The sequence below is a fragment of the Ochotona curzoniae genome, unplaced genomic scaffold (assembly GCF_017591425.1).
Source record: "Ochotona curzoniae isolate NIBS_2020 unplaced genomic scaffold, NIBS_Ocur_1.0 contig_2692, whole genome shotgun sequence".
NCBI lineage: Eukaryota > Metazoa > Chordata > Mammalia > Lagomorpha > Ochotonidae > Ochotona > Ochotona curzoniae.
Window position 1 is genome coordinate 16356390 of NW_024465556.1, and position 23412 is coordinate 16379801.

The window sequence follows — 23412 nt, forward strand, 5'->3', positions numbered from 1 at the left end:
GGGTGAAAGGCAACTAGGAGGTCAAGAGATAAGCCCCCACAGGGAGATGCTCAGCTGCAACTGGTGGGGAATAGGCAGGAGAGCACCTAAAGTCTCCCAGCTCCCAACTCATGCACTCCCCACTCAGGCAAATGTGCCCAGCAGGGCCTGGCTGGTGGCCTGGGAGTGGGGATGCTGAACCTGGCTGCTTGCCTTCTGGCTGTAGGGCAAAGGTCTCTTTGGGTGTGCGTTTTAGCACAGCCTGCTTCCCCTGGCGAGGCTCGAGAAGCCCCAGCCTGGCTCGCTCCTTGAGCTATCCACTCGAGGCCCGCCCTCTTTGGCCCAACATGAGTTCATCTGGACCCTTCTCTGGGCCCTGCTTCTGGAGGGATGTTTTGCAGCTTCTGAGATATCACACAGGCCACCAGCTTGGCTCCTCTAAGAGCCCCTTGGGCTCAGCATTGGCTGAGTGTGTCTGCCTTCCCTGTCCTAACATAGGCCAAGGGTGGAACACACAGACCAGTCACTGTGTCCACCACAGGTTCTGGGGCCCCCATATCAGCAGCAGCAGCAGGGACTCTGGACCCAAAAGAAGGTCTGGGCAGGATCCAGGTGGAGCTATGGGCATGTAGGCACAGGTTTATTTCCCAGGCCTTCCCCGTCATGTGTGCTCTGACAGGTATTTGTGGTCAAGTCCAATGTGAAGGCCAACCCTGGCTGATGCCATCATTCAGTTCTGTGACAAGCAGCAGTGCAGACTTGGTGAAGCAGGAGACCCAGGCATTGGATTCTGTTTTTGCCAAATGGTTGTTTTGCTAAAGAACAAACCTTTCAGAAACTCAGTTTTCTGAATGCAGGACAACAAAGTCTTCCATGACTTGATGACTCAAAACAAAGGGCAGCACACATGAAAATGTTTCAACAGCAAAGGCCATTTTAACAGTAAAGATAAAGATACAACACACATACACGCACACGCACACCACTTCCCTTCCCCCTCCCAAGGCAGACATTGCTAGCTGATCTTGGCGTGCCTCAGTAAGTTTTTATCGACAGTTTGGAGTATCCTCTCAACTTCTCTTCCAAAAGGTGATACCAACCAATTAGAATGTCAAAGCCAAAAGAACCTGTGCTCTGGCCTGTATAAGCTTGGCCCAGGGTTGCAACTGGGGACAAGAGGGGGCCCTGCCCGGCTCACGTGGTCCAGGGGACCAGCACATCTCCCAGGAGCCCTGATGCAGCCAGGTCCAAGGACTCTGCCCACCAAAAACAGTCAGGGAGACAGCATGTCCACAAGGGAGAGGAACGAACTATGCTAACCAAGGAGTAGGCCTGGTGGGCAGTGCCCTCTGTACCCAGCACAGCTGCTCAATCGGGCTGTGTCAGTTTTTCAGGAGACCTCTGCACCTACACCTTAGCGGCTCTTCCTCTTTTGCCTTTGGTTGTTTCCTGCACAGCTGGGAAACCCTTTGGTGCTCTTCCAGGGACCCCCTGGACAGCCTAGGGGCAGGGAATGGGGAAAGGCCCCTTCCCTGAAAGGTCAGGCTTTAGTGCCCATGCCCAGGTGGTGGGGAACGCTGGCTTGGCAGGTACAAGGGCAGGCCCTGAGTTTCTCGCAAACCCTGTCTGAAGTAGGGCCAGCCTGACCAAGAGGTGCAAGCCCATCCTCTCAGTACCTCTAAGTGCCTCAGGGGTGGCCACCCTGCCTCTCACTGGACGGCTTTCCTAAGCTGGAGGAGGCAGAGAGCACAGGGGTTGGGGAAGAACACTCCTTCCTGGCAAGTGTCTGATAGTGAATATGTTCTCTGAGGCTCAGCTTCTGTCCCTGGACTTCAACCAGTGCCAGGCATGCAGTCCTGCAGGTGCCTCCCACCCCGGCTCTCTCTCAGGCACCCAGCCCTCAGTGCCCTGCCTCCTGCCCCTGTGCAGGGGGCAGCAGGAGGAGGAGGAATAGCAGTGGGGCCCAGAGCCACTGCAGTCAGTGTCTATGGCCAGGGACGGAACAGAGCCTGGAGCTCAGAGTAAAGTCGTAAAAACAGGAAACCACGAAGCTGAGGTACATTCACTTGGGAGGGTCCGGAGGACAGGAGAGTGTGGGGAGGAAGTAGGGTGGCTGTGCCCCAGGGGGCCTCCTCCCTGTCTCCCCGGCCTGGATTCTAGCAGGTGATGTTCTTAGAAGTCATCTCAGCCTCGAGACCTGAGGCCGGAAGCTGAGGCCACCACAGCAATGGGCAGTGGTGGGGAGGGTGTGTCTTGGCTAAGCCAGAGGGAAGGCAGTCAGATCTGTGACCAGCAACCCAGAGCAGGTGTCACACCCCTGTACACACACTCCTGTGCTGGGGGCTCTGTGAGCTGTGAGGATGAAACCCTGTTTCTAGGGCAGCTGGTGTGGTGTAGGGAGGGAACACAGCAGGGGCCAGGCCCTACGCTCCAACAAGCCCAGCAGGAAGCCCACAGGGACAGAGTCGTTGAACCTGGCATGGGAGCTTGGGTGCAGGGCCAGATGTGGTCCAGATGGCTCCCGCTGTGGTTTATATATACTCACTGCTGCCAGGCAGCCCAGAGCTGTTCTCCAGGGGATGGAGTGGATCTTGCCCTGCCTGCTGGGTTCCTTGTCTCACCCCATGTCCTGGTTTCCTGGTCCCCCAGGCTCAGCTCAGCACTGTGGGCTGCTAGAAGGTGAATACCCAAGTCAGAGCTATGGTCTTGTCCCCTGTGAACAGCTCTGTGCAGCACAGCCATACCCCTGCTCACTCTCAGGCACGATACACCCCTTCCTGTCTCTGTGCTCTAGGTACAGGATGCCCTGGGACACACTCATCACAACAAATGCAGGTCAGCCTGGAAGCAGGAACAGAAGCAAATTCTTCTACAAGAGGTGGGGCGGAGGTCCCCCTCAGCCTCAGGTGCTTCAGAAGCAGGAACCTTATATTGGACACAATACATCCACAGCATCTGCCTTCCATGTGGTTTTAATGGTACCCCCTTCCCCTTTCACTCTTGGGAGCATCCAGACATCGTGTGGTGGGCCTGGCCACTGTCATGATGAGCAGCAGGCAGCCCGAATGGCGAGAGCAAGAGAGAGGGGCCCCTAACGCACACCTTCCCAGCTGACTGCCCAGCTACAGGTGCTGGCTGGTTTGATCTCTGGCCTGGTCTTTTTTTTTTTTTTTTAAAAAAAAAAGATTTATTTATTTATTGGAAAGGCAGATTTACAGAGAGAAGGAGAGACAGAAGATCTTCCATCCGATGATTCACTCCCCAAGTGAGCACAATGGCCGATGCTATGCCGATCTGAAGCTGGGTACCAGGAACTTCTTCCGGGTATCCCACACGGGTGCAGAGTCCCAAGGCTCTGGGCTGTCCTCAACTGCTTTCCCAGGCCACAAGCAGGGAGCTGGATAGGAGGTGGAGCTGCCGGGATTAGAACCAGTGCCCATATGGGATCCCGGTGCATTCAAGGCGAGGACTTTAGCTGCTAGGCCACACGGCCGGGCCCTGACCTGGTCTTGCATGACTCAGGATTCCAGTTTGCCCCAAGTATGTACTTGCTGTTTGGGAGCCTCTGGGGGACAGAATGCAAGCAGCAGAGCCCCAGGCTTACCAACTTACAGACCCTCAGAGAGATGGCTGCTCAGAAGCACAGAGCAAGCTCCAATCGCCCAAGCCCAGGCTTACCCAGGCTCTGAGACCCACTAGCATACATGGAGGGAATGCAACAGCCTTAGGTGAAGTGGAGCAGGGTTGTATCTGGCACAGGTGGCAGGAGTCCCTCCATGTGTTTTCTGTGTGTGCTGCCAGGCCCTTTGGCTCATGTCCCAGAGACCAGCTGCTGCACAGCTGGATGTTCCAGGACTTGTTAGGATGTAGGCCATTTGGCATCTGTAGCTGCTAAATTTTAAGTCTCTTAGGGGGACCCCAGCACCCCAACATCTTCTGAAGGAGACTGAGGAATCCAGCTTCTCCTTTCTTGCCCTGCAGCATCCAGAGGGAGCAAAGGTCTGGGCTCAGAGCCACAGGAAGCAAACGGATGTCACAGCAGGGGTAGTCTGGCTCCCAGTGTACCTGCTCCAGATGTGCCCACAGCTGCCCACTGTCCCCCCCAGGTGCTTTAGATGACCTCAGCGTTTGGGGAATCAGGAACAGGATCTGCCAAACAAAAGAAATGTAGTAAATGGGCAGGGCCTGGGCTCTCTCCCCCCAACCCCTGGCATTACCCTACCCCCACAGGCTGGGGTGCCCCCTCTGGACAAGATTTGAGGCTGAGATGCTGGGGGATTCAGGAGGCACTCACCCAGGGATGGGAAGAAGACATCCCCAGGACCTGGAGGGGACAGAGGTGTGCTGGGCTCTGAGAGCAGGTGCCTGCCGGACTCAGAAGGTTGTCGCTGGGCTACATAATACAGTGGGGATCTGGTCTTGCCTTCAGGCATCCCCTGGGAGGGTGGAGAGACCTCAAAGCCTGGGTTTTCGATTCCTTGAACTTGGCTGCTGCTGAAACAGATGGGAAGATCATCAGTGTCTCCGACCTCCCCACCAGCCCCCTCTCCCTCCCCTCAAAACCTCTCCCAGCAGGAAGGGAGCAGCCTAGCCATAGTGTACCCACTGCCATTGGGGTGTCAGAGTGGCTGTGAGAACTGGCTCCAGTACCTGCTCTTGTCTGACCTTCAGCCCCAACCATGAAGCCTAGGGTCAATGGCACTTCTAGGATACCAGTCATAAAACTTTGGGGCCAGGTTTCTCTTTAATCATTAGAGTTTATGGCGTTAGGACTGGATCCCTTCCACATACGTACATACTGGAAACTGTCTTGAGCTGAGGGGAATGGGGAAACAAGACTTCCTGGGACCTGTCTGCAAAATCATCCCTTCCAGACCCTTCAAGAAGTACTGGACTTGGTTGTGCAGAACCTAAGTATGGCTCACACCCTGAGTGCCCCAGTGGGCCAGGATGCCAGCCAGTTTCCCACCTGAAACAAACCAGCCCATATACCTATTCACTCCATCTGGCCTGCTGCAGCCTGCTCTGGGGCCCAGTCTAGCTGTTTTTTCCTGGCCTGCCCTACCTGGAGGAACCACATTTCCAAGGTATAGCCAGGGCTGATCCCCAGCTCCTTGGCATGTTTCAGTGTCTGCTCCAGGTCAGAAGCTCTCTCCCCTCCTAGCGACTCAGGCTGACCACAGAGACCCCAGAGTGGGCACATGGCACATCCCTGCAGAATCAGGGCTCAGCCTGCTGGGTGAAGGGCCATGGGTGTGATGGCGTCAGATGCACAGGGCAGATGCTCTTGGGATCAGCTATACCAAGAAGCTACCCAGGGGCACTCTGACACAGCAGTGGGGAAGCTTGTTCTTGATGGGACCCATGGGTCTTACCTGTCCATCCGCACCAACTCCTGGGCACCTGCAGACAAAGGAGCATGTAACAGAAGGGAGCACTTCCACAGGCAGCATCTTGCAGGTGCCCTGCAGGGAGACCTGTCTGCCACTGCTCCTCAGGCCAGTCCAGCGTGTCTAGCAAGGAGGGGCTGGTTGTGACTGCTCATAAATGGAACTCAGCCTGCCAAGTTTAGGTGTGTAGAATATTGGCCATCAGGAAGCCAGGATAGCCAGCACCTTCTCTATTGCCTGACCGACACGGTACCTGCCAAAATCCCAGTGGTTCTCCGTGCCTGCACACCCCACTCATCACCAACCAGATGCAGGTCTCCAAGTTCCCCTTTTCTTGAAGCTCCCAAGGTCCTCCTGCAGTGCTTTCCCATCTGACTGTGGCAGGGGAAGGGGCAGGTGCAACACCAACACAGATGCAGGTGGGTGACCCAAAAGTTCCTGAAACCTCTTAGAATTGTGACAGCTGCTGATGGGGTGACTCCCCCATGAGGCAGACACCAGGTGGGGCACACAGCACATATTCACCATCTCGCCTGTCACTCATCTGCTGGGGGCAGGCTTGGTTCCTGTTTCAGAGTGGGGAAGCTGAGCCACTGTCAAATGCTGCATGGGTGTCTACAGCCACTGGCCTGCAGGCCAGAGCTCCTGGCTGGCACTCCTGCTCCTTGTTCTGTCTGCTTTCCTTAGTGGTGACGCCTACTTCTATCCCTGTGCCAGACACCAGGACTCCCCACATGCCCTCTCTCCCCTGCCTCCCAGCAGTTGCTTCTCCAGCAGCTCCATCAAGGGACACAAACTCAATCTCCCCACACTCTCCAGCTTGCACCTGGTTTCTCTGCAGTTTGGCCCTGCTGGCGTTTCTCATGTCTACCCCTAAGATGTTAAGCAGGCAACTGATTTGTCTTGGAGACAAGGGGTGTGGGGCGTGAATTAGCCTTGAACCTAGTCCTGTTGAAAGAGACTTCCCTCAAGCACATAGTGAGTCTGCGGCTGGGGTTCCAGGCAGGGGCCACTCACCACTGCAGATTGGGGTTGGTTGAGACTTACCAGCTTGTCCTCAGCATCAGTCTACCAGCCCCTCTACCCACACGTCCACTCTTTCAGGTTGGTTCAGTTACCCCTTTCTCTGAGAAACCCCATGGAGCTGGCTCCAGGGTCCCCAACATTCTATCCTGGGACTGTTTCCATTCTCACTGTCCTCTAGCTGTCGCCCTACATGTTCACCAGGCCTGAAACACATGGGGAGGCTCTGTTCCCAACCTTTTGACCCAACCTCAGAACATTCCTGGGGCTGGGCTGTGGTGGATTGGTGCAAGGCAGCCACTGGCCCACTGGCCGCTCTGGAGATAGGGAGGCAGGACGTCAGGTTGGTGTGAGGCCTGGGGGTGAACAGCAGTCATCCGGTAGCAGCAGACCTCCCTTACTTACCTGCTGTAGCCAAGCAAGGGACACGCAACCAAGGAGGCCACACATGCCTGGAGGATCACCCCATCCTGTTCTCAAAGGACTCGGACTAAGCAAGGCTCAAGGGCAAGGTCACCAGAGTATGTGTGTGTGGCAATGCCCTGAAGCCCTGTCCCACCTCTGATTCATTGTGTGGCTTCACCTCTCTTTGTCTTAGTATGTGTGTCTGTGACATAGGGATGGATTGTAGGACAGGTACCAAGGCACTGGGCGTGGAGTGGCTGGCTCCCACGCCCTGTAGTGATGTCCATTTTAGGGGGAGAGAGAGTGGGATGCAGTCCCTGCCACTTAATTCCCTAACATTTGGTGACATCTGAGTCCTGCTGGTTTTTAGTTTCTTGTCAGCTAGAGGAAAGAGTCAATAGCTAAGTTATCTCTAAGATATTTTCCATTGCAAGGTCATTTTTATCCCAATGATCGCTCACAGCAGGTCCCCAAAGGATCGCCCAGCAGCAGTGTTTTCATAAACCACTGAGGGCCCAGCAGGTACTGCCAGGAAGCCAGAGGGACATTGCCTACCAGGCACAGGTGATCACAGGTGCTGGGCTGGGGGCGGGAGCAGCTCCCTCACACCCCTACCCACCCACGGGCAGGGCTACTCACGGTGGTTGGAGGCTGCCTGCCTTTGCTTGTAGACCAGGAGCAGGATGAGCGGGAGACAGAGAATCCCCACGATGCAAGCGCCTGTGGCCAGGGCCGCAGCCGTGATGTCTGTGAGAGCAGAAGGGCAGCGAGTGAAGGCTCATGCCCACTGCCCCGCTTTCTGGGAAACAGGGGCTCCAGGAGGGTAAGCCTGGGCAGGGCCTCACACTGGACCCTCAGTGACCTCCACAGGCAAAGAGGTCTGGTTCCTTTTAAAGAGAGCTCTAAGCTCTCACCCATTTTTGCCTCAAACGCACACACGTAGGTCCAGAGCTGGGGTCCCTGGCAGCAGCAGAAGCAGCATCTTCAGACAAGGGAATAAACAGGGTGAACATGCTCTTCATCCCAGCTGGAAGACCTGGGCTACAGACTGCCCCCTACAATGGGAGCATAGGCCCTTGGCAAACCCCAAGCCACAGAATTTAAGGTCCAAAGCAGTCCAAGAGCTAGAAGGGTGTTAGAAACAGACTATGGTGATGATGGCACTGCCCAGAGATTTGTAATCAACGCCACTGACCTGCACACTTGCTATGAGCTGAAAAGGCAAGTCCCATGTTGCACATGTGTGTTTTATACCAGCAAGAAACAGCTCACCCCAGCCCCTACCCCTGCAAGCCCCTACTCTTGGCCTCAGACACTTAAGTGACGGAGGAAAACTGACACCCCCCAGACTAGAGACAGGTCAGTCCTTGTCTGATGCTTTTAAACTGTTAAAATTACTAAACTATAAAATGCACAAGTTTTAAAAGCATTCAGAAGTCTCCTCCTCCCTCTCCACCCAGGCTCCCCTACAAAGATCTCACCCCTGTTCCCTAGGCTCTTTGGTATGCATTCTGACCTGCCCCTGCATAGACAGCTGATGTACGACCCTGTGAAAAGTGCTGTGTGCATCAAGCATGGTCAGGTGTCTCCAGGCTTTATCGCACAGCTCAGCCCAGACTTGTCGAAACATTCCCTGTTAGCAGACGTGTTTGCTTCCATTTTCCACAAAGCTAATGCTGGAGCAACGAGCACCTCGTGTGTACAGCATTGTTCACTTGGGTGTTTCCAAAGAGTGTGGAAAACTGGGATTAAAAGATGTTTATCAGTGTAAAAAATTTGAAATCTGCACGTATCAGGGTTCCTCAAAAGTACAAGAAAATGTATATTTTGAAAAAGAAAAACTGCATTTTCAAAAAAATTACACCAAAATTAACTTCTCTTTTAACTCCATCTTCCATGCATTTCCTGAAATTCCCAGGTACATCTGTGCATAAATTCCTGACGGTCCCAAGTGCTGAGCCAGAGTATACTGTATGTGCATTTTCTTCTCAGCTATTGTACAATTTTCCTCCTAAAAGCTTGTACATCTCCCAGTTTCATGAGCACGGGGAGGCTTGATCTATTTTAGTTCATTTGCTGACTCTAGGAGTTTAGCTGGGAACAGCCATGCCCCTGGAACCACAACCAGCGTAAATGCGTTTCCTTCTCAATTTGAGTCCTTCCCCTACCAAGAGCTGGGCTTGGAACTGTTGGAGGCAGTGGACAGGCTGTGGGCTCAAGCGCTGCCCTGGCACTCTTTGCTTGGGAATCAAGGCCACTTGGGTCGCACTGTCTTGCTTACCAGCCCAGGGGTGTAAACAAGCTCGCAGGGGTTGGGTCGCATGCCACACAGAAGAGAACAAATTGTTTTGAGCACTTTACAAGTACCCGCTGGTACCAGAACAGCTGCTGTGCTAATTACCAAGCAAGCACCACTCCACATGAAAGCAGTTCCCTGCAGCTCTCAGCAAGGCGTGGAATAGTGAAAGTAAAAACAGGCAATAACTCAAATGCTTCGTGCATCTAAGCTCCTTCAAAGACCTGACTGCAGGCAGTATCTGAGAGTCAGGCTGCACCATGGCACAAAGTCCTAGGCAGCAGAGCAGGACTGGTCCCACAGTTACTAAGCAACAGTGACTTGATGGAGGCCAGGTGCATGACAGCCTGTTCCTGTCTGCCTTAGGGGCTTGGCAGGATCTTCCTGCCTGCCTCTCCCCAGGTGGAGAGTCCTGCACCACAGCCTCTCTCTTTGCTTGCAGAACCTGAGGTTTCCATATTGTCCTGGGCTGGGCAGGAGGCAGAGCACTGGGAGCAGGCCTGCCAATCCAGCTGTCCCCTGAAGCTCTAGGCACTTCTGCCAGCCTGGCATAAGCCAGGTTGGCTGCAGTTCTCCACCACTCCCCCAAAGTGTGGACAGTGCCTGAGCTGGCACCCGCCAGGGAGGGCTGAGGATGGTTGTGCCAGGCCCTTACCCAGCAGCGTGGGAGGGCAGGGGAGGAGCCCAGCTGGTTCTGTTGGTCTTTGTCCAATGCATGCCAGGTGCCCTGTAGGCACCTGCGGAGGAAGGATTTGAGCTTATGAGGCCCAGGCAGCCTGGTCCTCTAGGGAGGGAGGAGGCAGGGGGTTGCAGGGAGCAGGGTCCCTGAGATAGAGCTGCTTGGGCATCAATTGCCCCAGTGTGGCTCCACCCTTTTGCCTCTCCCCATAACATCTCATCTCAGGCCCTCACTTTGGCTGTCCAAGGATAGCATGAGAGGGCTTGGGCTGAAGTCAGAGAAGAAAAGCTCTAAAGACTTATTGGCTAAGGGCTAATGACTGTCATGACCAGGCACCTTTCTTAGAGCATAGGCTAAGGTCTTTCCAAAACGAAGAAACAGTAGGGAGCAGCATCCAGCTGGTAGCCCTGAGGTCCCCAAGCAAACATTATAGAGCCAGGGTAGAACAGGGCCAGGCCCTCAGGCAGCCTTAGCATGCAGAGTAGGCAGGGCAGCCTGGAAGTCACACCTGCAAAAGTGCAGGTACAACCATGATCTACACGGAACCTGGCTTTCCTTACTAGTCACCCACATATGCAGATGGAGAACATGCATGTCAGATGGGACTCTGTGAAACTGAGTAGCTCCGCCCTCACTGGGGCTCCATCCTGACACACAGCACAGGCACTGCCCCTACAGATGGGGTGCTGGGAGCTCACCTCCATCTCTGCCCCTCCCTGGTGTTCTAATGGCCTGGGACACAACAAGCTTTCCATCCCTGCCGCAGGTTAGTGGCCTCCATGAGGAAGGACACACTGGTTCCCGTTTCCCAGTGGAACAGGGAGTGTGCAGAGTTGTCCATGCTTCCCTGAGACACCTGGGTTTCTTCTCACCTGGGCTCACAAAGTACCACGGCTCCAGAAGTTGTTAGAATCATCCCCGTGCCCTCACCAGCTAAGCCAGCCACTGAGGATAGCAGAGGCCACAGGAGAAATAAAAGGGGTGAAACATGCAACAAAAGAGTTTGGCCTCATCTTCAGAGTTAAGTTCAATGTCTCTGCCTTGCCTTTGGGCTCTTTTCAGGCTGAGCCCTGAGAGAGTCCAGATGCTTGGTGTTTTCTGAATTCCAGGAGCAGCTCCTCTAGATCTGGAGGAATGGGCCAGCTCTCAAGCACTGCCCCTCGGGCATCTCCTGGCTCTAACCCCCAGGCTTCAGTCTTCCGACTAGTTTTAGGAAATCAGTGGGATGCTCCAGCATCTCCCATGGGCTTTGGGAGCAAATCCCTTCACCTGCCTGATCCTGGATTGTCCCCATCCCCTCCCGTCGCCCCATACCCCAGGTGACCACCTCTAGGGCCTAGCGTGAGAGTTTATGAAGGAAGAAGTAGGATGAGGCTGCCATTCCCAACAAAACAGCCATGGGGAAGCAGCCATGGTGCACGCCCACTCATCCAGGCTAGCCATGCAGCCCTGTGCAGGCGCATGTGTGGGCTCACACAGTTATTAGCCCCCACTGCATGGGAGGATGGGGGTGCATTCAGAGGGGAAGTGAGGGTAGTGCTGGCTCGCTGGAGTTCTATGAGTGCAGGGACAGTGGCCTGGACTCAGGGCTGTCTTAGTGGTATGGATCTGGCTCTGACCACAGTGTGTGTTTTAATTCATCCCCTTGCCAGCTGGCTGGTAGCTCCACTAACAGGTGGCTGGAGTGAATGACCAGGGCTGTCCTTGAGCTGGGGTTTGGCTGGGGCCTTGGTAAAGCCAAAGTTCCTTGGCCTCTGGAGACCAGGGACTAGTCCACACTGGATGCCTGGCAGACACAGTGCACTTCCAAAAGTTCATGGGAGATGTGTCTTTACAAAAGAACAAGGCATGAGTAGAGCAAAAATGTTTTGCATTAAAATAAACATATCATCTAATTATGTTTTCCATGAACTTTGTGAAGTCCCCCTGTACTGGGGGGCTGGAAGGATCTGAGAGCCAAGCTCTCTCCTGTTAGAAGAGTGAGGAGCCCCTCAGGTGTCTTCCTGTTGCTTACAGAGGTTTCTGGCTGACCTGTGAGTGTCCAGGCACCCCTGAAAGCTGAGCCTCACTGCCCACCCACCACACTGCTCTCTCATCTCCTTCCCTGAGCTGGGAAGACGGGGGAATGAGTTCCTCAAGACAATGGGACCTGTAAGGACTTAGACCAGAGTCCAGCATCTAGGAGAGAGTGCCAGGAAAGCTAGTTGTAGCACCCTTCCTGAGCCACTCCCTTGCCCTTCAATGTGTGAAGCAGTTGAACCCCAAGCCAAGAGGACCCCCACAGCTGCAGCCTTCTCAAAGGACAGCCCTCCCTGAAAACCAGCTCAGCAACCTGCAGCAGCCAGAGGGGTGGGGCATGTTCTGGGGCTGCAGGTCCTAGCCAGGGGCAGCCTCTAAGGGTCTCCAGAGTCGGAAGAGGAAATGAGCTTTGGGGTGCTACAAAAAAAAAAAAAAAAAGAGGAAATGATCAAAGCAGGAGGGATGGGAGTAGTCCCAAGGGGGAGATGGTGAGTCTGTGGGTATGGGGCAATGGCATCAGAGTCCAGCAGGGGGCATGGGTTCAGGGTGCAGGCAGAGAAGAGCAAAGACCCCAGAGGAGGAAAAGAATGGTGCCTTACTTTCACTCTCCTGGGGTGAGGATGGGTAGGTGATGCATTTGGATGGTGCGTCTTTGCCTGCAGGAGCAAACGGAAGGGCAGTTAAGTGGTTCATGAGGCCAGGGTTTGACAGGAGAGGGCAGGGCTTGTTCAGACTGGGGTCTACTACCTAACATGACAGCCTGCCCATGCTTATACACATGCACACACAGACACACCCACCCCCCAGCCTGTTCTCACTGCTTTCTCACGCCACCCTTAGGGGCATGCAAATACCTGCCTGGTCACACCTTTGTCCAGTCCATCACCTTTGCCCAGTTCACCACTGCTAGGGTGGACACACACATACACCAGCAGCCATTGTGCCACCAACCACCAGCTACCGTGGTGTACCATCCCAGAGCACCCATCAGTTACCCTGTCCTCTGTCCCCAGCATAGCCTCAGGGCTGTCAAGAGCAGATTCACAACTGCTCAGCCAGCAGACTCAGCAGTCCAGCCCAGACTCGGCACCTCTCAGATGAAAAGGTCCCTGTCACAAACAGCCTCAAACACACCCTCCCTCTCTATCACACCAGCTAACCACCTGTTCACGCCCCACACACCCACAGCCACTCCTCACACACAGTGCCACTGTCACCCCCATCTAGCCCAGGGCCTTGCCTCATCACACTCTGACACCTGCTCCTGGGGCTGTCCCCTGCAGGGGACCCTCACCTCTCTGCACCTGCAGTTCCATGGCCCCGTGGACCCTGTGCTCCGAGTGGCGGCCCCGTAGCTCTACCACAAGGCAGCAGTAAAGGCCACCATCCCACAGGGTCAGGTTGCGCATGGTGATAGAGAAGTTGCCATGGTGATCGGTAGCCAGCTCCAGCCCGTGACTCTGGGCCAGGTTCTGGCTGGAGTTAGCAGACTGGTGGCTTGTGTGGTGCAGGTGAAGGTTCTGGAACGTGATGTTGCGGATGGGCTGGCGCTCAGAGCACGACTGCACCTCACCCCGAGAGCTGCGGTACCACGTCTTGTAGAAGGTCACATCATGCCCCCTGGTCAGGGGGCCCAAGAGCCTACAGGTGAGAGTGACGTTGTACCCCTCAGGACACACGTACAGGGAGTAGGGTGTAGCAACTTTGAAAGCGGCCACCAGACCTGTAGAGAGAGAGAAGACAGCTCTTACCTGCCAGCCCATGAGCACACACTACTCACGGTACACCCAGAGGAGGCAAGAGCCTTGGCCTTGGCAACACCCTGGCCACAGGCCTCAGCTTCTTCATTGACACAGGGCACCCCAGGAGCTTCCCCACTCAGGGGTGTCCCGAAATCGGGGACGAGGTGAAGAGGGACTGTGACTGGCTTAGCGCAGGTGTATTCACCTCCATGGCCTCTCACCCAGTGAAGAAGGGTGACATTGCCTAGGCCCTTCATTGCCTGGCTTCCACATCCACCTTGCTGGGTGCGGGGTGGGCTGAGAGCAGAAAGGACGTTTGTGACAGCAACTCTGGGCCCTGGGACCCCCGCTGGGGGCCTCAGCACCTTGGAGCTAGCTGTGCCTTCCCATCTCCTCATCATTCGGTACCAGTGGGACACCTGCACCTGCCAGGCCTGTGGCAGGTGTTATGTCTCACTTGGATGCCAAAAATTGGGGCTTCCCTGAGAGCTGATGTGCTAAATGGGAAGAAGAGCTCACATACATGACAAAGGACCCCCCTCCCCAGGGCAGAGGCGGACCAGCCAGTGCCAATCTTTAGGGCACTTGGAGGAACAAGAACACTGGGCCTAGACAGTCAGGGGACTTAGGGAAGGAGGAGGTGTCTTTGACCTTGATAGCAGGTGGGATTTCAGTAAAGGAAGAGGGTATCTCAGGCAAGGTGGTGGAGAAGCAAAAGGCAGAGGGTCTGAGGGGCAGGGGAGGACTACACGGCAGGAGGTCTCGTCCCACCTGGCCTCAGGGACAGACCCTAGTGAACAGAGCAATCACCCCGATCTTCCAGCAATCAGCCGTACTGACCACTCCCCATCCCTCTAGGCACGGCAATGGAGTCCCTACATTCTCTAGCTGTATAAGTCTGTTTCCTTGTCTCTGTGAGGAGAATGACAACTGGAACATGAGGTTCTGAGAGGAGTGACTGGGGGATTGAGGAGAGACCGAGGAGTGAGTGCCGATATCCCCTCTAGAGACCCCTGAGAAGGCTGTGCATGCTCTGTGCTGGGCTGTTATAGGGAGGCTGGGACAGACAGATGGATGGATGGACATCCCCACCCACCCACCTACCCAGACACACACACACACATTCCCACCCTGCCCCCCACCAACAGCATCGCCTACACCCCAGATATGGTGGGCCTGACCCAAGTGAGAGAGAGGCTTTTGCAATTTAATCACTGTGAGTCACTTGGCTTCCTCTTCCATAGAATACATGAAAACATCTCCCCGGAAGGATTAGCAATCACGTACGGACGTGACAGTAGCTCAGTGTTCCTGGTTCCAGGCTGGCACAGCTTGTCACCCTGGCCCAAGTGCCCACCTGTGTAAAGAGACTTGGAGGCAGTACTACATGCATCTCCAGGAGTGGACCTTCAGGTCGTGGACAGGAAGGAGGACAGGCATGCACCCTGGCCTCCCCTGCATTCTGTTGCCATGTGTGAGTGGGAGCCAGGTCTGGGAGTGTGAACTTTTGGGAAATGAGTGACCTTTACAGGCCAACACACAGAGGCCCCAGAGAGAGAAAGTCCTTAGCCTACAGCCCTACCCCAAGAGAACTTAGCTTGGAGCATGGGGGCATTAGGAAAGGCACTGGATTAGAGCTGTAACCATGAGAAGCAGAGGTGCCATGTACTACACTCCAGGCTTTGTGGCACTTTAAGGTAGTGGTGGTGTTTCTAGTCCTAGCTCCCTGGTAGGAAAGCTGAGGCTGAGAGGGGGTAGGTGGCTGGAGTAGCAAGTAGGTACTGGAGTTGAATCCAGGGGCTTAGATGTAAAATTCAGCACTGGAAGCCCACAGACCACCTCCAGCCTCCAGGAAGATTTTATTTGACTCTAAAGTTTCTCAAAGTTATTTTGGGACTGCCAACCTTTAAAAGCTAGGACTTCAAAAATGAGAATTCTGACTTCTAGCTTCCCCACAAGGCAACTGTCAGCTGGAGCTAAAGAGTAGCCTCCCCTAAGAGTGGGTACTGGCATTTCAATTTGCCACAGGCCTCACTACTCCCTAATGTCTTCACCTGACCTGCCTCATGCTCTCACCATAGCTGCTCAGACACATGAATACTGCAGTTCTGTGATGCATGAATGTAGCTCCCTGGAAAAGCCAGAATCTGGCTCTATAGCCCAAGTCCTATGTCCTATAGATGTGACCCTTGGGCTCAAAGAGGTGGTATACCAGGGAAAACCTGGCTGAACAGGGGCTAACCAACTCCACACCCTGTTGCTACAGGCTCAGTGGAAGGGGAGCCCATAGCTTTGTCCATGCTGGCATGAGATTTTCACCCCATAGACTGGCAGAGAGTGGTGGTGGCTACAAACCATGGCTGTGTGAAGCCTGGGGAGCGGATGGTGGCAAGACTTTGGGGGTTCTCCCAGAAGTTCCCCCAAAGAACTAAAACTTAGCCCCTCATCATGGTAGGCCACATGGCAGCTGCCAGCAGCACATCTCTCAGCTGCCATCCCCTGCCCTTTGCTAATGCCATCTGCAGCCCCAAAGTCACCCTGCAGCTTGGCGCTGAGGTCAACCCTGGCAGCATTAACTGGCAGTGCTTGTACTTGAGACAGCAGGGTGTGCTGTCCAGCAGAGGCAGGGTGGGGACCCCAGAGGCCTGGGTCAAAGCAAAGCCAGAAGTGGAGCTGGTTGGAGAGGGCAGAGTGCCAGGCTGAGACCCCCAGGGGCCAAGTCATGGTGGCAGTGACCCCAGGGGTGTGCCACCTAGCTGGGAGGCAAGCTTCAGCCCTGAGGGCAATTTCCTTAAAAACCCACAAAGAGCATCAGAGAGAAGTGGGGCTCAGGCAAAGCAGGATAAAGCGGGGAAGGGCATTGCTCAATATCCAGTGCACACCACCCACCCCTGAGGTCTCCAAAACACCTCTTCCCCTTTTAGAAAAAAAGGAGAAGCTATGCTAGGATTCAGGCTTGGGGCCAAGAGTTCAGGAGCAAGCATCAGGCCCAGAAGAGAAGGAACCCCAGGGAAAGCAAGCCAGCAAGCAACCATGTGCTGCTGGCACAAGGCCTAGGGCAGCCTCTTATCCTCCAGAGGATGTGCAGGGTCATGGTGCTACAGGAGAAAAGGTGCAGGCACAGGGGCCCTGCACCAGGGCAAGCACCAGTGGTGACCCGGAGCGAGCTCCGGCTGGGATCTTAATTATGTGCAGGAGGATGTCGCTCATTGTCTGGAGCAGATGCTTTCCGACACCTGGGTCATTGTGGGAGACCGGGGGAAAGTGGGTGGGGAGGAAGGTCCCTGGCTCCAGGGTGGCCAAGAGCATGTGGGACAGGAAAAGGAGCAGGAGCTGGCCCTGAGCATGTGCCAGCCAGAAAAAGCCAGTCCCCCAAGCTCCTCCTGAGGCCCAGGCCCCTGCTGCCTGACCCAGTCACCCACCTGCCAACTGGGTAAAGAGGCAGGGGCACTTAGAACCGGGGAGACTCTAGGCATCAGGGTGAGGTCTCAGGTCTAGGAAGCACGACTCCAGGGTCCCAGCTGCTGTGCAGCCTTGGGTATACCTTGCTTGCTTCTAGAACCCTGCTGGAAGCCCCTCCAGGGGTAGGAAGAGGGGCCATTTCCATGTGAGGCATCTGCTGAGCGCTCTGCCATCTCCCTCCACTTTGTCCCTAGTTCAGACAAGGACACAGAGAAATCAGACAACATGCCCTAGGCAGCACAACCCTGTGTGGTCACAGCTTGAGTACCAGGAAGGGCGCCTGGCCTCTGAGCAAGCCACTTTGCCCCCTCCTCCTTCAGCTGTTTAGATGGGACACTCTGCCCCAGTGCTGGCTACCGCACTATTCAGACTCAAACTGAAAAAACATCATCGTCATCCCACAGATACTCAGCCAGGCCCTGACATGAGCCCAGCCCAGGGCAAGGAGCTTGGGGGCATCCAGAGTGCTACAGAGGGATGACAAGGCTGGGGATTCAACCCTGCATCTGTGGCATCTGTGCCCCCTTGAGGAGGGGGCAACCTCTGTGTGAAGTTTCTGGTGCTCCTACTTGGCTGCTCTTAGGGGACCCTCAGCTCTTCCCACCCAGCAAGGCTGTGTGTGGATGTGCACAGGCCTGTGTTTTCCCTGACAGCCGTGACCTTAGCCTGCAGTTACCAAGGCAACGCCCCAGCCTTCAGAGGTGGGTCCCAGGCTTGATTAGTCAGGCCTAGGAGGCCCCACCCAAGCAGCCGGACTCTGTCCAGCTGCAAAAGGCTGTGGAGTAAACACTGACTAACTGCCTGCTATGGCTGGCAACAAACAGACGCGGCCCCCAGGATGGTCCCCAGGGTGCAAAGAGAAACAGGCAGGGAGCAAAGAAAGAAGAGAATGGGGGTGAAGGCAGGGGCAGGGAACCCAAAGCCAGCCCATCTGCCTAGGGGTGCTGGCATGCAAGACAAAGGGCACCTCAGATGTGTGTGTTGATACCTGCCCCTGCAGGAAGTGTCCATTCACAGCCCACTGAGGGGGCCGGGAAAGGGAAGCTGGGCTCTATAGGAGGAAGCCGCGCTTCCAGCACCTCGGGAAAGCGCCTGGGCATCCGGGGCTGGAGGCTGCTGGCAAGTGTGTCTGCTACCCAGGAGAGGAGGGCCCCTCCACTACCGCTTCCCAAGACTGCCCCCACCCTACAGACTGGCTGCCCTGCTCAGGCCCCTTTTTTGGGAAGACATCCCCAGGTTTCCATGCAGGTCTTCTTGCAGCTCCCTCCAGCAGACAGATGTGTGGGCTGTGTTCTGCGTCCTGCATTCACTAAGGACTGTCTGGTGGTTTCTCTGGCTCCAGTCCCCTCACCTGCACGGCAGGTGCTAGAATCATCTCTATAGTACAGACAAGCAAACCAGGCCCGCAAATGGTGGTGCTGGGAGTCCAGGTAGGCAGCCTGCAGGGCTCTAGTGCAGGCTGATTGCTATACTAGGAGGGAACCAGGGACTGCTTGGAGGAGGCCCCTCCCTCTTCCTGCAGATGGACAGATGGCCTAGCCAATGAGAGTCCAGCCTGCCTGTGGCCTCTTTAGCTTGAGTAGTTTTACTTTTGGTTTTAAGCAGTAAATAACATTGAATCATATAGAGAAAAGGTTATTCCTTTTTCAATTCTCTTTCAGCCGTAGTTACATCAAAGGGAAAGTCCTAGTTTGATCACAACATGTTCACAACATCCCTGTCTCTTGCCAGTCTCCTTATTGATTCAACAATTATTATTACTTTGGCAAGAGGTAGCTGATTTTAGGTTCATGGCCTTCCCCAGGCTAAAGTTTCCAACTAGAACCAAATACCCTAATTTGGTTGTTTTTTTTTTTTTTTTCCTATTTTGATTTTGTTCTATTTATGGCAAGTGATACTAGCTTTCCACTTAGTGACTTAAAGTTTCCTCTTACAATCTGGTCAAATGAAAGAATGGGTAGATTTAAAGAAAAAAAAAGCATCAAAGTTGATGAGTAAATGATTAAAGCTTGGGGTTCCCTGCTTTGGAATTTCCCTGGAGAAGCACACAGCCAGCCACTGCACAGATACAACGTGATGTGGCCAGGCGGGAACTCACGACAAGTAAATGACAGAGGCAGGACTTGATCCTAGGTCGTGGTGGGAGACAGGACAGCTTAAAGGAGCTGGACTTGCTTGTTGAGAAGACTGTTTGTTGACTGAGTCCTGGGTGGACAAAGGGGTGGCTAGCCAAAACAAAAGGGATGAATTGGCACAGGAGTTCTGGATGCATAGAAATACAGCATGGGTGAGGAGCCAGCACTGTGGAAAGTGTTCACAGCAGCCCAGGAGAGACTTGCTTGTGTCACCCCTCTTTCAGCCATGGAGGGAGTGGCTCGGGGATGCAGGGCCACATTCCAAGCTTGCGTCTGAGGTGGCCTGCCTGCTTTTGCAGGACCCTGGCCTCACTGGACAGTCTATAGGACCAGGGGTTATTAGCATTGCTGCAGAGGAGTCCAGGGACATCTCCAGCGCCAGCATGGATCCCTGGCATCCCTCCTCTGGCATAGCCACAGGGTCCCTGCATTAAGAGTTGGCCTAGAACCTGGGGCTTGGGTTCAGTCAAGACCAACAGGCTAGATGGGCCCCAGGGGCTGCTTTCTTCCTTCCTTCTGCTCAAGCCCAAGACCCCCTACACAGAGTGCAAAGAAGGGAATGTGGCCCCTTTCACTCTCAGCAAGGCATGCCACCCCTGGACTACCCTTGCCCTGGGGGGCTAGTCCCAGAGGGGAGACCCAGTCCTATTTGGGGTGACAGGTACAGGTAGGGATGGGAATGGAGCAACCATCCAAGCTCAGGGCCCTGGCTGCCTCTCAGACTCCGGGACCTCTGGGCAGTGGGTCATGCATTTCCCAAGAATTGACCGCTGCTGCGTCATAAACTTGCAGCACTGAATTACTCCACCAGGGCCCACAGCCTTGTCCACCAAGAAGGGGAACAAGAGGCCTCCTCACTAGCTATATTGTACCCCATAAACTTGTCAGTGCTCGTGCCAGATTCTGGGGCTCCAGAGTCAGCCTGTAAGGACAGGGCAAGGATAGTAACTTTGCACAGGTCTTGGGGACACCTCAGGGTATATGTGGTCTTGGCCTCCTCCACCCATCTCAGTCTGTGCCAACCCAGGAGCTAGAAAAGAGACCTGACCCACCTACTCCATCCTACCTTCCCAGGCAGACTTGAAAGGCTTTGACCTTGAGCAGTCCTGCTGGGGGCAACCCAGCCCCTCACCTGACTGGGGAATGTTCTCTGCTCTCAAACCTTCCTGGCCACATGTGCTCCCAAGTCTGCCCAGATGTTGCATTCTGTAATGGGTGAATAGGATTAGTCCCTGTCAGTGCACCTGTGTTACAGTTGGAATTGCTGAGTCCTGAGCTATTCAAAGCTAGCATTCCATAAGTTCTGATAGAATAGAGCCACATGGAGCCCTAATGACTTTCCTGAGCCAAACCCAGCAAGAATGGACCCTTGGGTGCACCAGGAGACAGACTAGCCCAGACCCTGGCAGCATCGGGGCTCCTGGTCATGCTGGGGATGGAGGCAAGGGGTTCTGAGCTCCTGAATGCTCTGCAAGCTGCCCTGGATCTCTGAACCAAGATCAGCCCAGCTCAGTGAGGCCAGGCAAGGAGAGCCTCGTGGGCTCATCTGGGCAGGAGACAGTGCAGAGCAGGTGGCCCTGCAGAAGGCAGCACTGGCTTTGCTGCTGCCCGGGTCCCTTGCTCCACTGTCCCAGCCAGGCCATGGAGTATGGCCACTGCTCTCCCCTACCCCAAGCTGCAGCTGGGTGCTGAGACAACACACTGCTCGCAGACACCTGACTTGCTTCTCAGTTGTTTTCCAGGTCCGATCAAGCTCCTCCTTGCCCTCTTACACCACCCTATCCCACTTCTGACCTGCCCTTCTCTCCCTGCCTGCTCCCTCGCGCTCCCTGTGTGTCTTACACTTTCTCTCGGCCTTCCTTGCACAGTCTGGTGCTGCAGGCTGCCCTCTGGCTCTGTCTTCTCTTGCAATGCAAACTCCATGGGTTCAGCCAGGCAAGAACCAGGATACCAGGGTCTCTTGCTGTCCCTGTCCCTCCCCTCCCCCCCCTTCCACCATGAGAATGCCCTGGGTAGTCACAATAGCAAAGGGATACCTGATTGTGTGGGGCTTGAGTTGAGAAAGCTGAGGCTGGAGAGATGGCCTCATCACCCCAGGACCCACAGGGGGAGGTGGTGGAGCTGGGAGAATGCCCACCGACCCACCCCCACCTCCAGGCTTCATGCTGGCCCTGAGCTGCAGCCTTATCCATTTGCTACTGAGCTGCACTGCCCACAACAGCCAGGCACCCACCAAGGCTCAGGGGTAGGTGTTGCCCCAGCTGTGAAAAGCTGCTACCACCTGCAGGAAAAGGGTGTGGGGTGGGGGCACTGCCCCTACCCTGCAGAGCTGCCAGGCCCTGGGACCCCTGGGCAGGCCACGAGGCATCCAGCCTACCCCAGGGCAGCTGTCAGAATTTACAGATGTGTGTGCTGCTCTTGGAGGCTCCTGGTGCACCCAGCCCAATGGCCCCAGCAGCTTTCGGAGTAGGAGCTGAGAGGCACAGCATACCCAGAAGAAAACTTATGGGGCCTCCAGCCCGCCCATGTTTCCCATCCTGCCCGTCTGGGCTCTGCCCCAGTGCCGACCTTACCTCGGGACGCAGCCAGGAAGACAGCTACAAACACGGGTCCCCAGCGCCGGGCGCAGGCGGCGGCGACCCCGGGGACGCCCATGTCGCCGTCGGGCCGGGCCGTGTGTGGTGTGGTGGGACCCGAGTGGAGCTGCGGGCGCAGGGGAGACTCCGGGTGAGCTGGCCGCGGCGGGACACCGCCACTCAAGGGAAGCTCCCGCGAGCAAGTGCGGAGCAAGCGGGCAAGCGTGGCGGGCGGCCGGTTGGAGCTGGGCTGCTCCTGGGGCCCGTCAGCGCCCCCGGGGGGCCGAGGCCGGTGCTGCTTTCCCCGGCGGGAGGAGCTTCCAGCTGACTGCCGGGCAGGGAAGTCCACGGGTTCCCAGCACGTGCTCCATTTAGTCCGCTCCTGGGCCAAAGCTAACTTTTCGTTCAGGCCTTTTGGAGAGGAGGATCTCTAGATTACACACCCAAGAAGGCAGTTGTAAGTCCAAATCGGTATGATGCAAAATTACCACAGTTTGGGAACTGGCATGACCCCTAAAGCTTCCAGCCAATACAGGGCATGGGTGTGTGTGTGTGTGTGTGCTAGCCACGCCCAAAATTTGATGCTGATATAGAGAAGCAAGGTGGAGCTGCTTCACTACTGAGGTGGAGGCCAAGATTCAGCTTACACACACATGCACAGATGTGGGACAGGTGCAGGAGTGTGCATGTTGCCATATGTGTGTGTAACAACCATTGTGTGGCCCACAGATCCCCATCCAAGCTGCCCTGTGGGTTCTTCTACACCAGCCTTGGATATCCACAGCTCACATAATCACCTGCTCTTCTAATGCCCCCGACTGTCACACACCCCCAGTCAGTGACCGCGGCCCCACAGTCTTTTCTCCAAGTTCCTAGCTACTCCCCAAGGCTCCCTACAGGCCTCACTGTCCACACCCCACCCTCCTGCTACCACCCCAGGCTTTGACTTCTCTGCCCAAGTGGAAACCTCAGCCTCTCCTTGGTGTTTGGAGTGCCTAGCACAGGTGTGGCATGGAGAAGGTATTTACTACGCTCTTATCAGAATGAACAAGCCAGTGAGTGCATACGTGACTGCCTAGATGCAGGGGCAGAGATGACTGTGGCTGGGGACAGGGTCCAGGGACAGGGAGGCACCCCTGTTGTGACTACTGCAGCCTGACTTAAGTTCCCAGGGATTCAGCTAGTTCCTTGGGGACCTTGAGCTCAAGGGTGACCCTTGGCTAAAGAACAGAGCGCAACCAGAGTCTGGCTGGGTCAGGATCCCAAGGTGTCGGACTGAATAGGAGCCAGGAATGGGTGCAGAGGGGTGGGGAGGAGGGCTGATAACCAGTCATAGGCTTCCTGGGGCAGGAGGGGAGAGGGGTGTGTTGTCACAGTGACCTCATGGTCCTGGAGCCAGGGAACCCCATGCCATAGAGGATGAGCATCCCCTGGGGCTGCCAGAACATAGGTCAGGTCCTGGGTCACCATCCTGGCCTCAGGCCCCCACTTGGCAGAGGGAAGGAATAAAGCCAACTGACCCAGGCACTGAGCAGGCCCTCTTTCCACCTAGGGTCACTCTAGGGTGAGCCCCGGGGACCCCCCATTCCTTGACTTCCTCCTTCCCCACCACAAAACCTCCCCAGATTGCACCATAGTAAGACCAAAGGTGGCATTGCCCAAGGTGTGGGCACAGTCAAAAACCTCAAGCGATTTCCTCACCACCA

The 23412-nt window shown here is 55.4% G+C and overlaps 2 protein-coding genes across 4 annotated transcripts in view; one reads left to right on the forward strand and one right to left on the reverse strand.

The window, feature by feature from the left end:
* Nucleotides 1–23412, forward strand: part of CDH23 (cadherin related 23) — a 307817-nt gene that overhangs the window by 253089 nt on the left and 31316 nt on the right. The gene's annotated exons all lie outside the window — the stretch shown is intronic.
* VSIR (V-set immunoregulatory receptor) lies at nucleotides 189–22191 on the reverse strand. Of its 2 annotated transcripts, none has more exons than XM_040975903.1 (8): nucleotides 21704–22191; nucleotides 13086–13514; nucleotides 12391–12447; nucleotides 7437–7544; nucleotides 5355–5382; nucleotides 4274–4473; nucleotides 3483–4128; nucleotides 189–3131 (listed from the first exon to the last, which is right to left on the reverse strand). In XM_040975903.1, exons 1-7 carry the CDS (start codon nucleotides 21783–21785, stop codon nucleotides 4091–4093), a joined length of 942 nt encoding a protein of 313 aa, XP_040831837.1. In that variant the 5' UTR covers nucleotides 21786–22191; the 3' UTR covers nucleotides 189–3131; nucleotides 3483–4090. The 2 variants fall into 2 exon arrangements, with proteins under 2 accessions (XP_040831837.1, XP_040831838.1); XM_040975904.1 differs by having other exon boundaries at nucleotides 4274–4470; nucleotides 21704–22190.

What these genes read in the sequence shown, in the direction of transcription:
- VSIR (XM_040975903.1), bottom strand. Translation starts at nt 21,785, where the DNA reads ATGGGCGTCCCCGGGGTCGCCGCCGCCTGCGCCCGGCGCTGGGGACCC. An exon ending in CTTCCTGGCTGCGTCCCGAG is followed by an intron (nt 13,515 to 21,703) that starts GTAAGGTCGGCA and finishes CTCTCTCTACAG; the next exon opens with GTCTGGTGGCCGCTTTCAAA. An exon ending in CTCACCCCAGGAGAGTGAAA is followed by an intron (nt 7,545 to 12,390) that starts GTAAGGCACCAT and finishes CTGCTCTCACAG; the next exon opens with ACATCACGGCTGCGGCCCTG.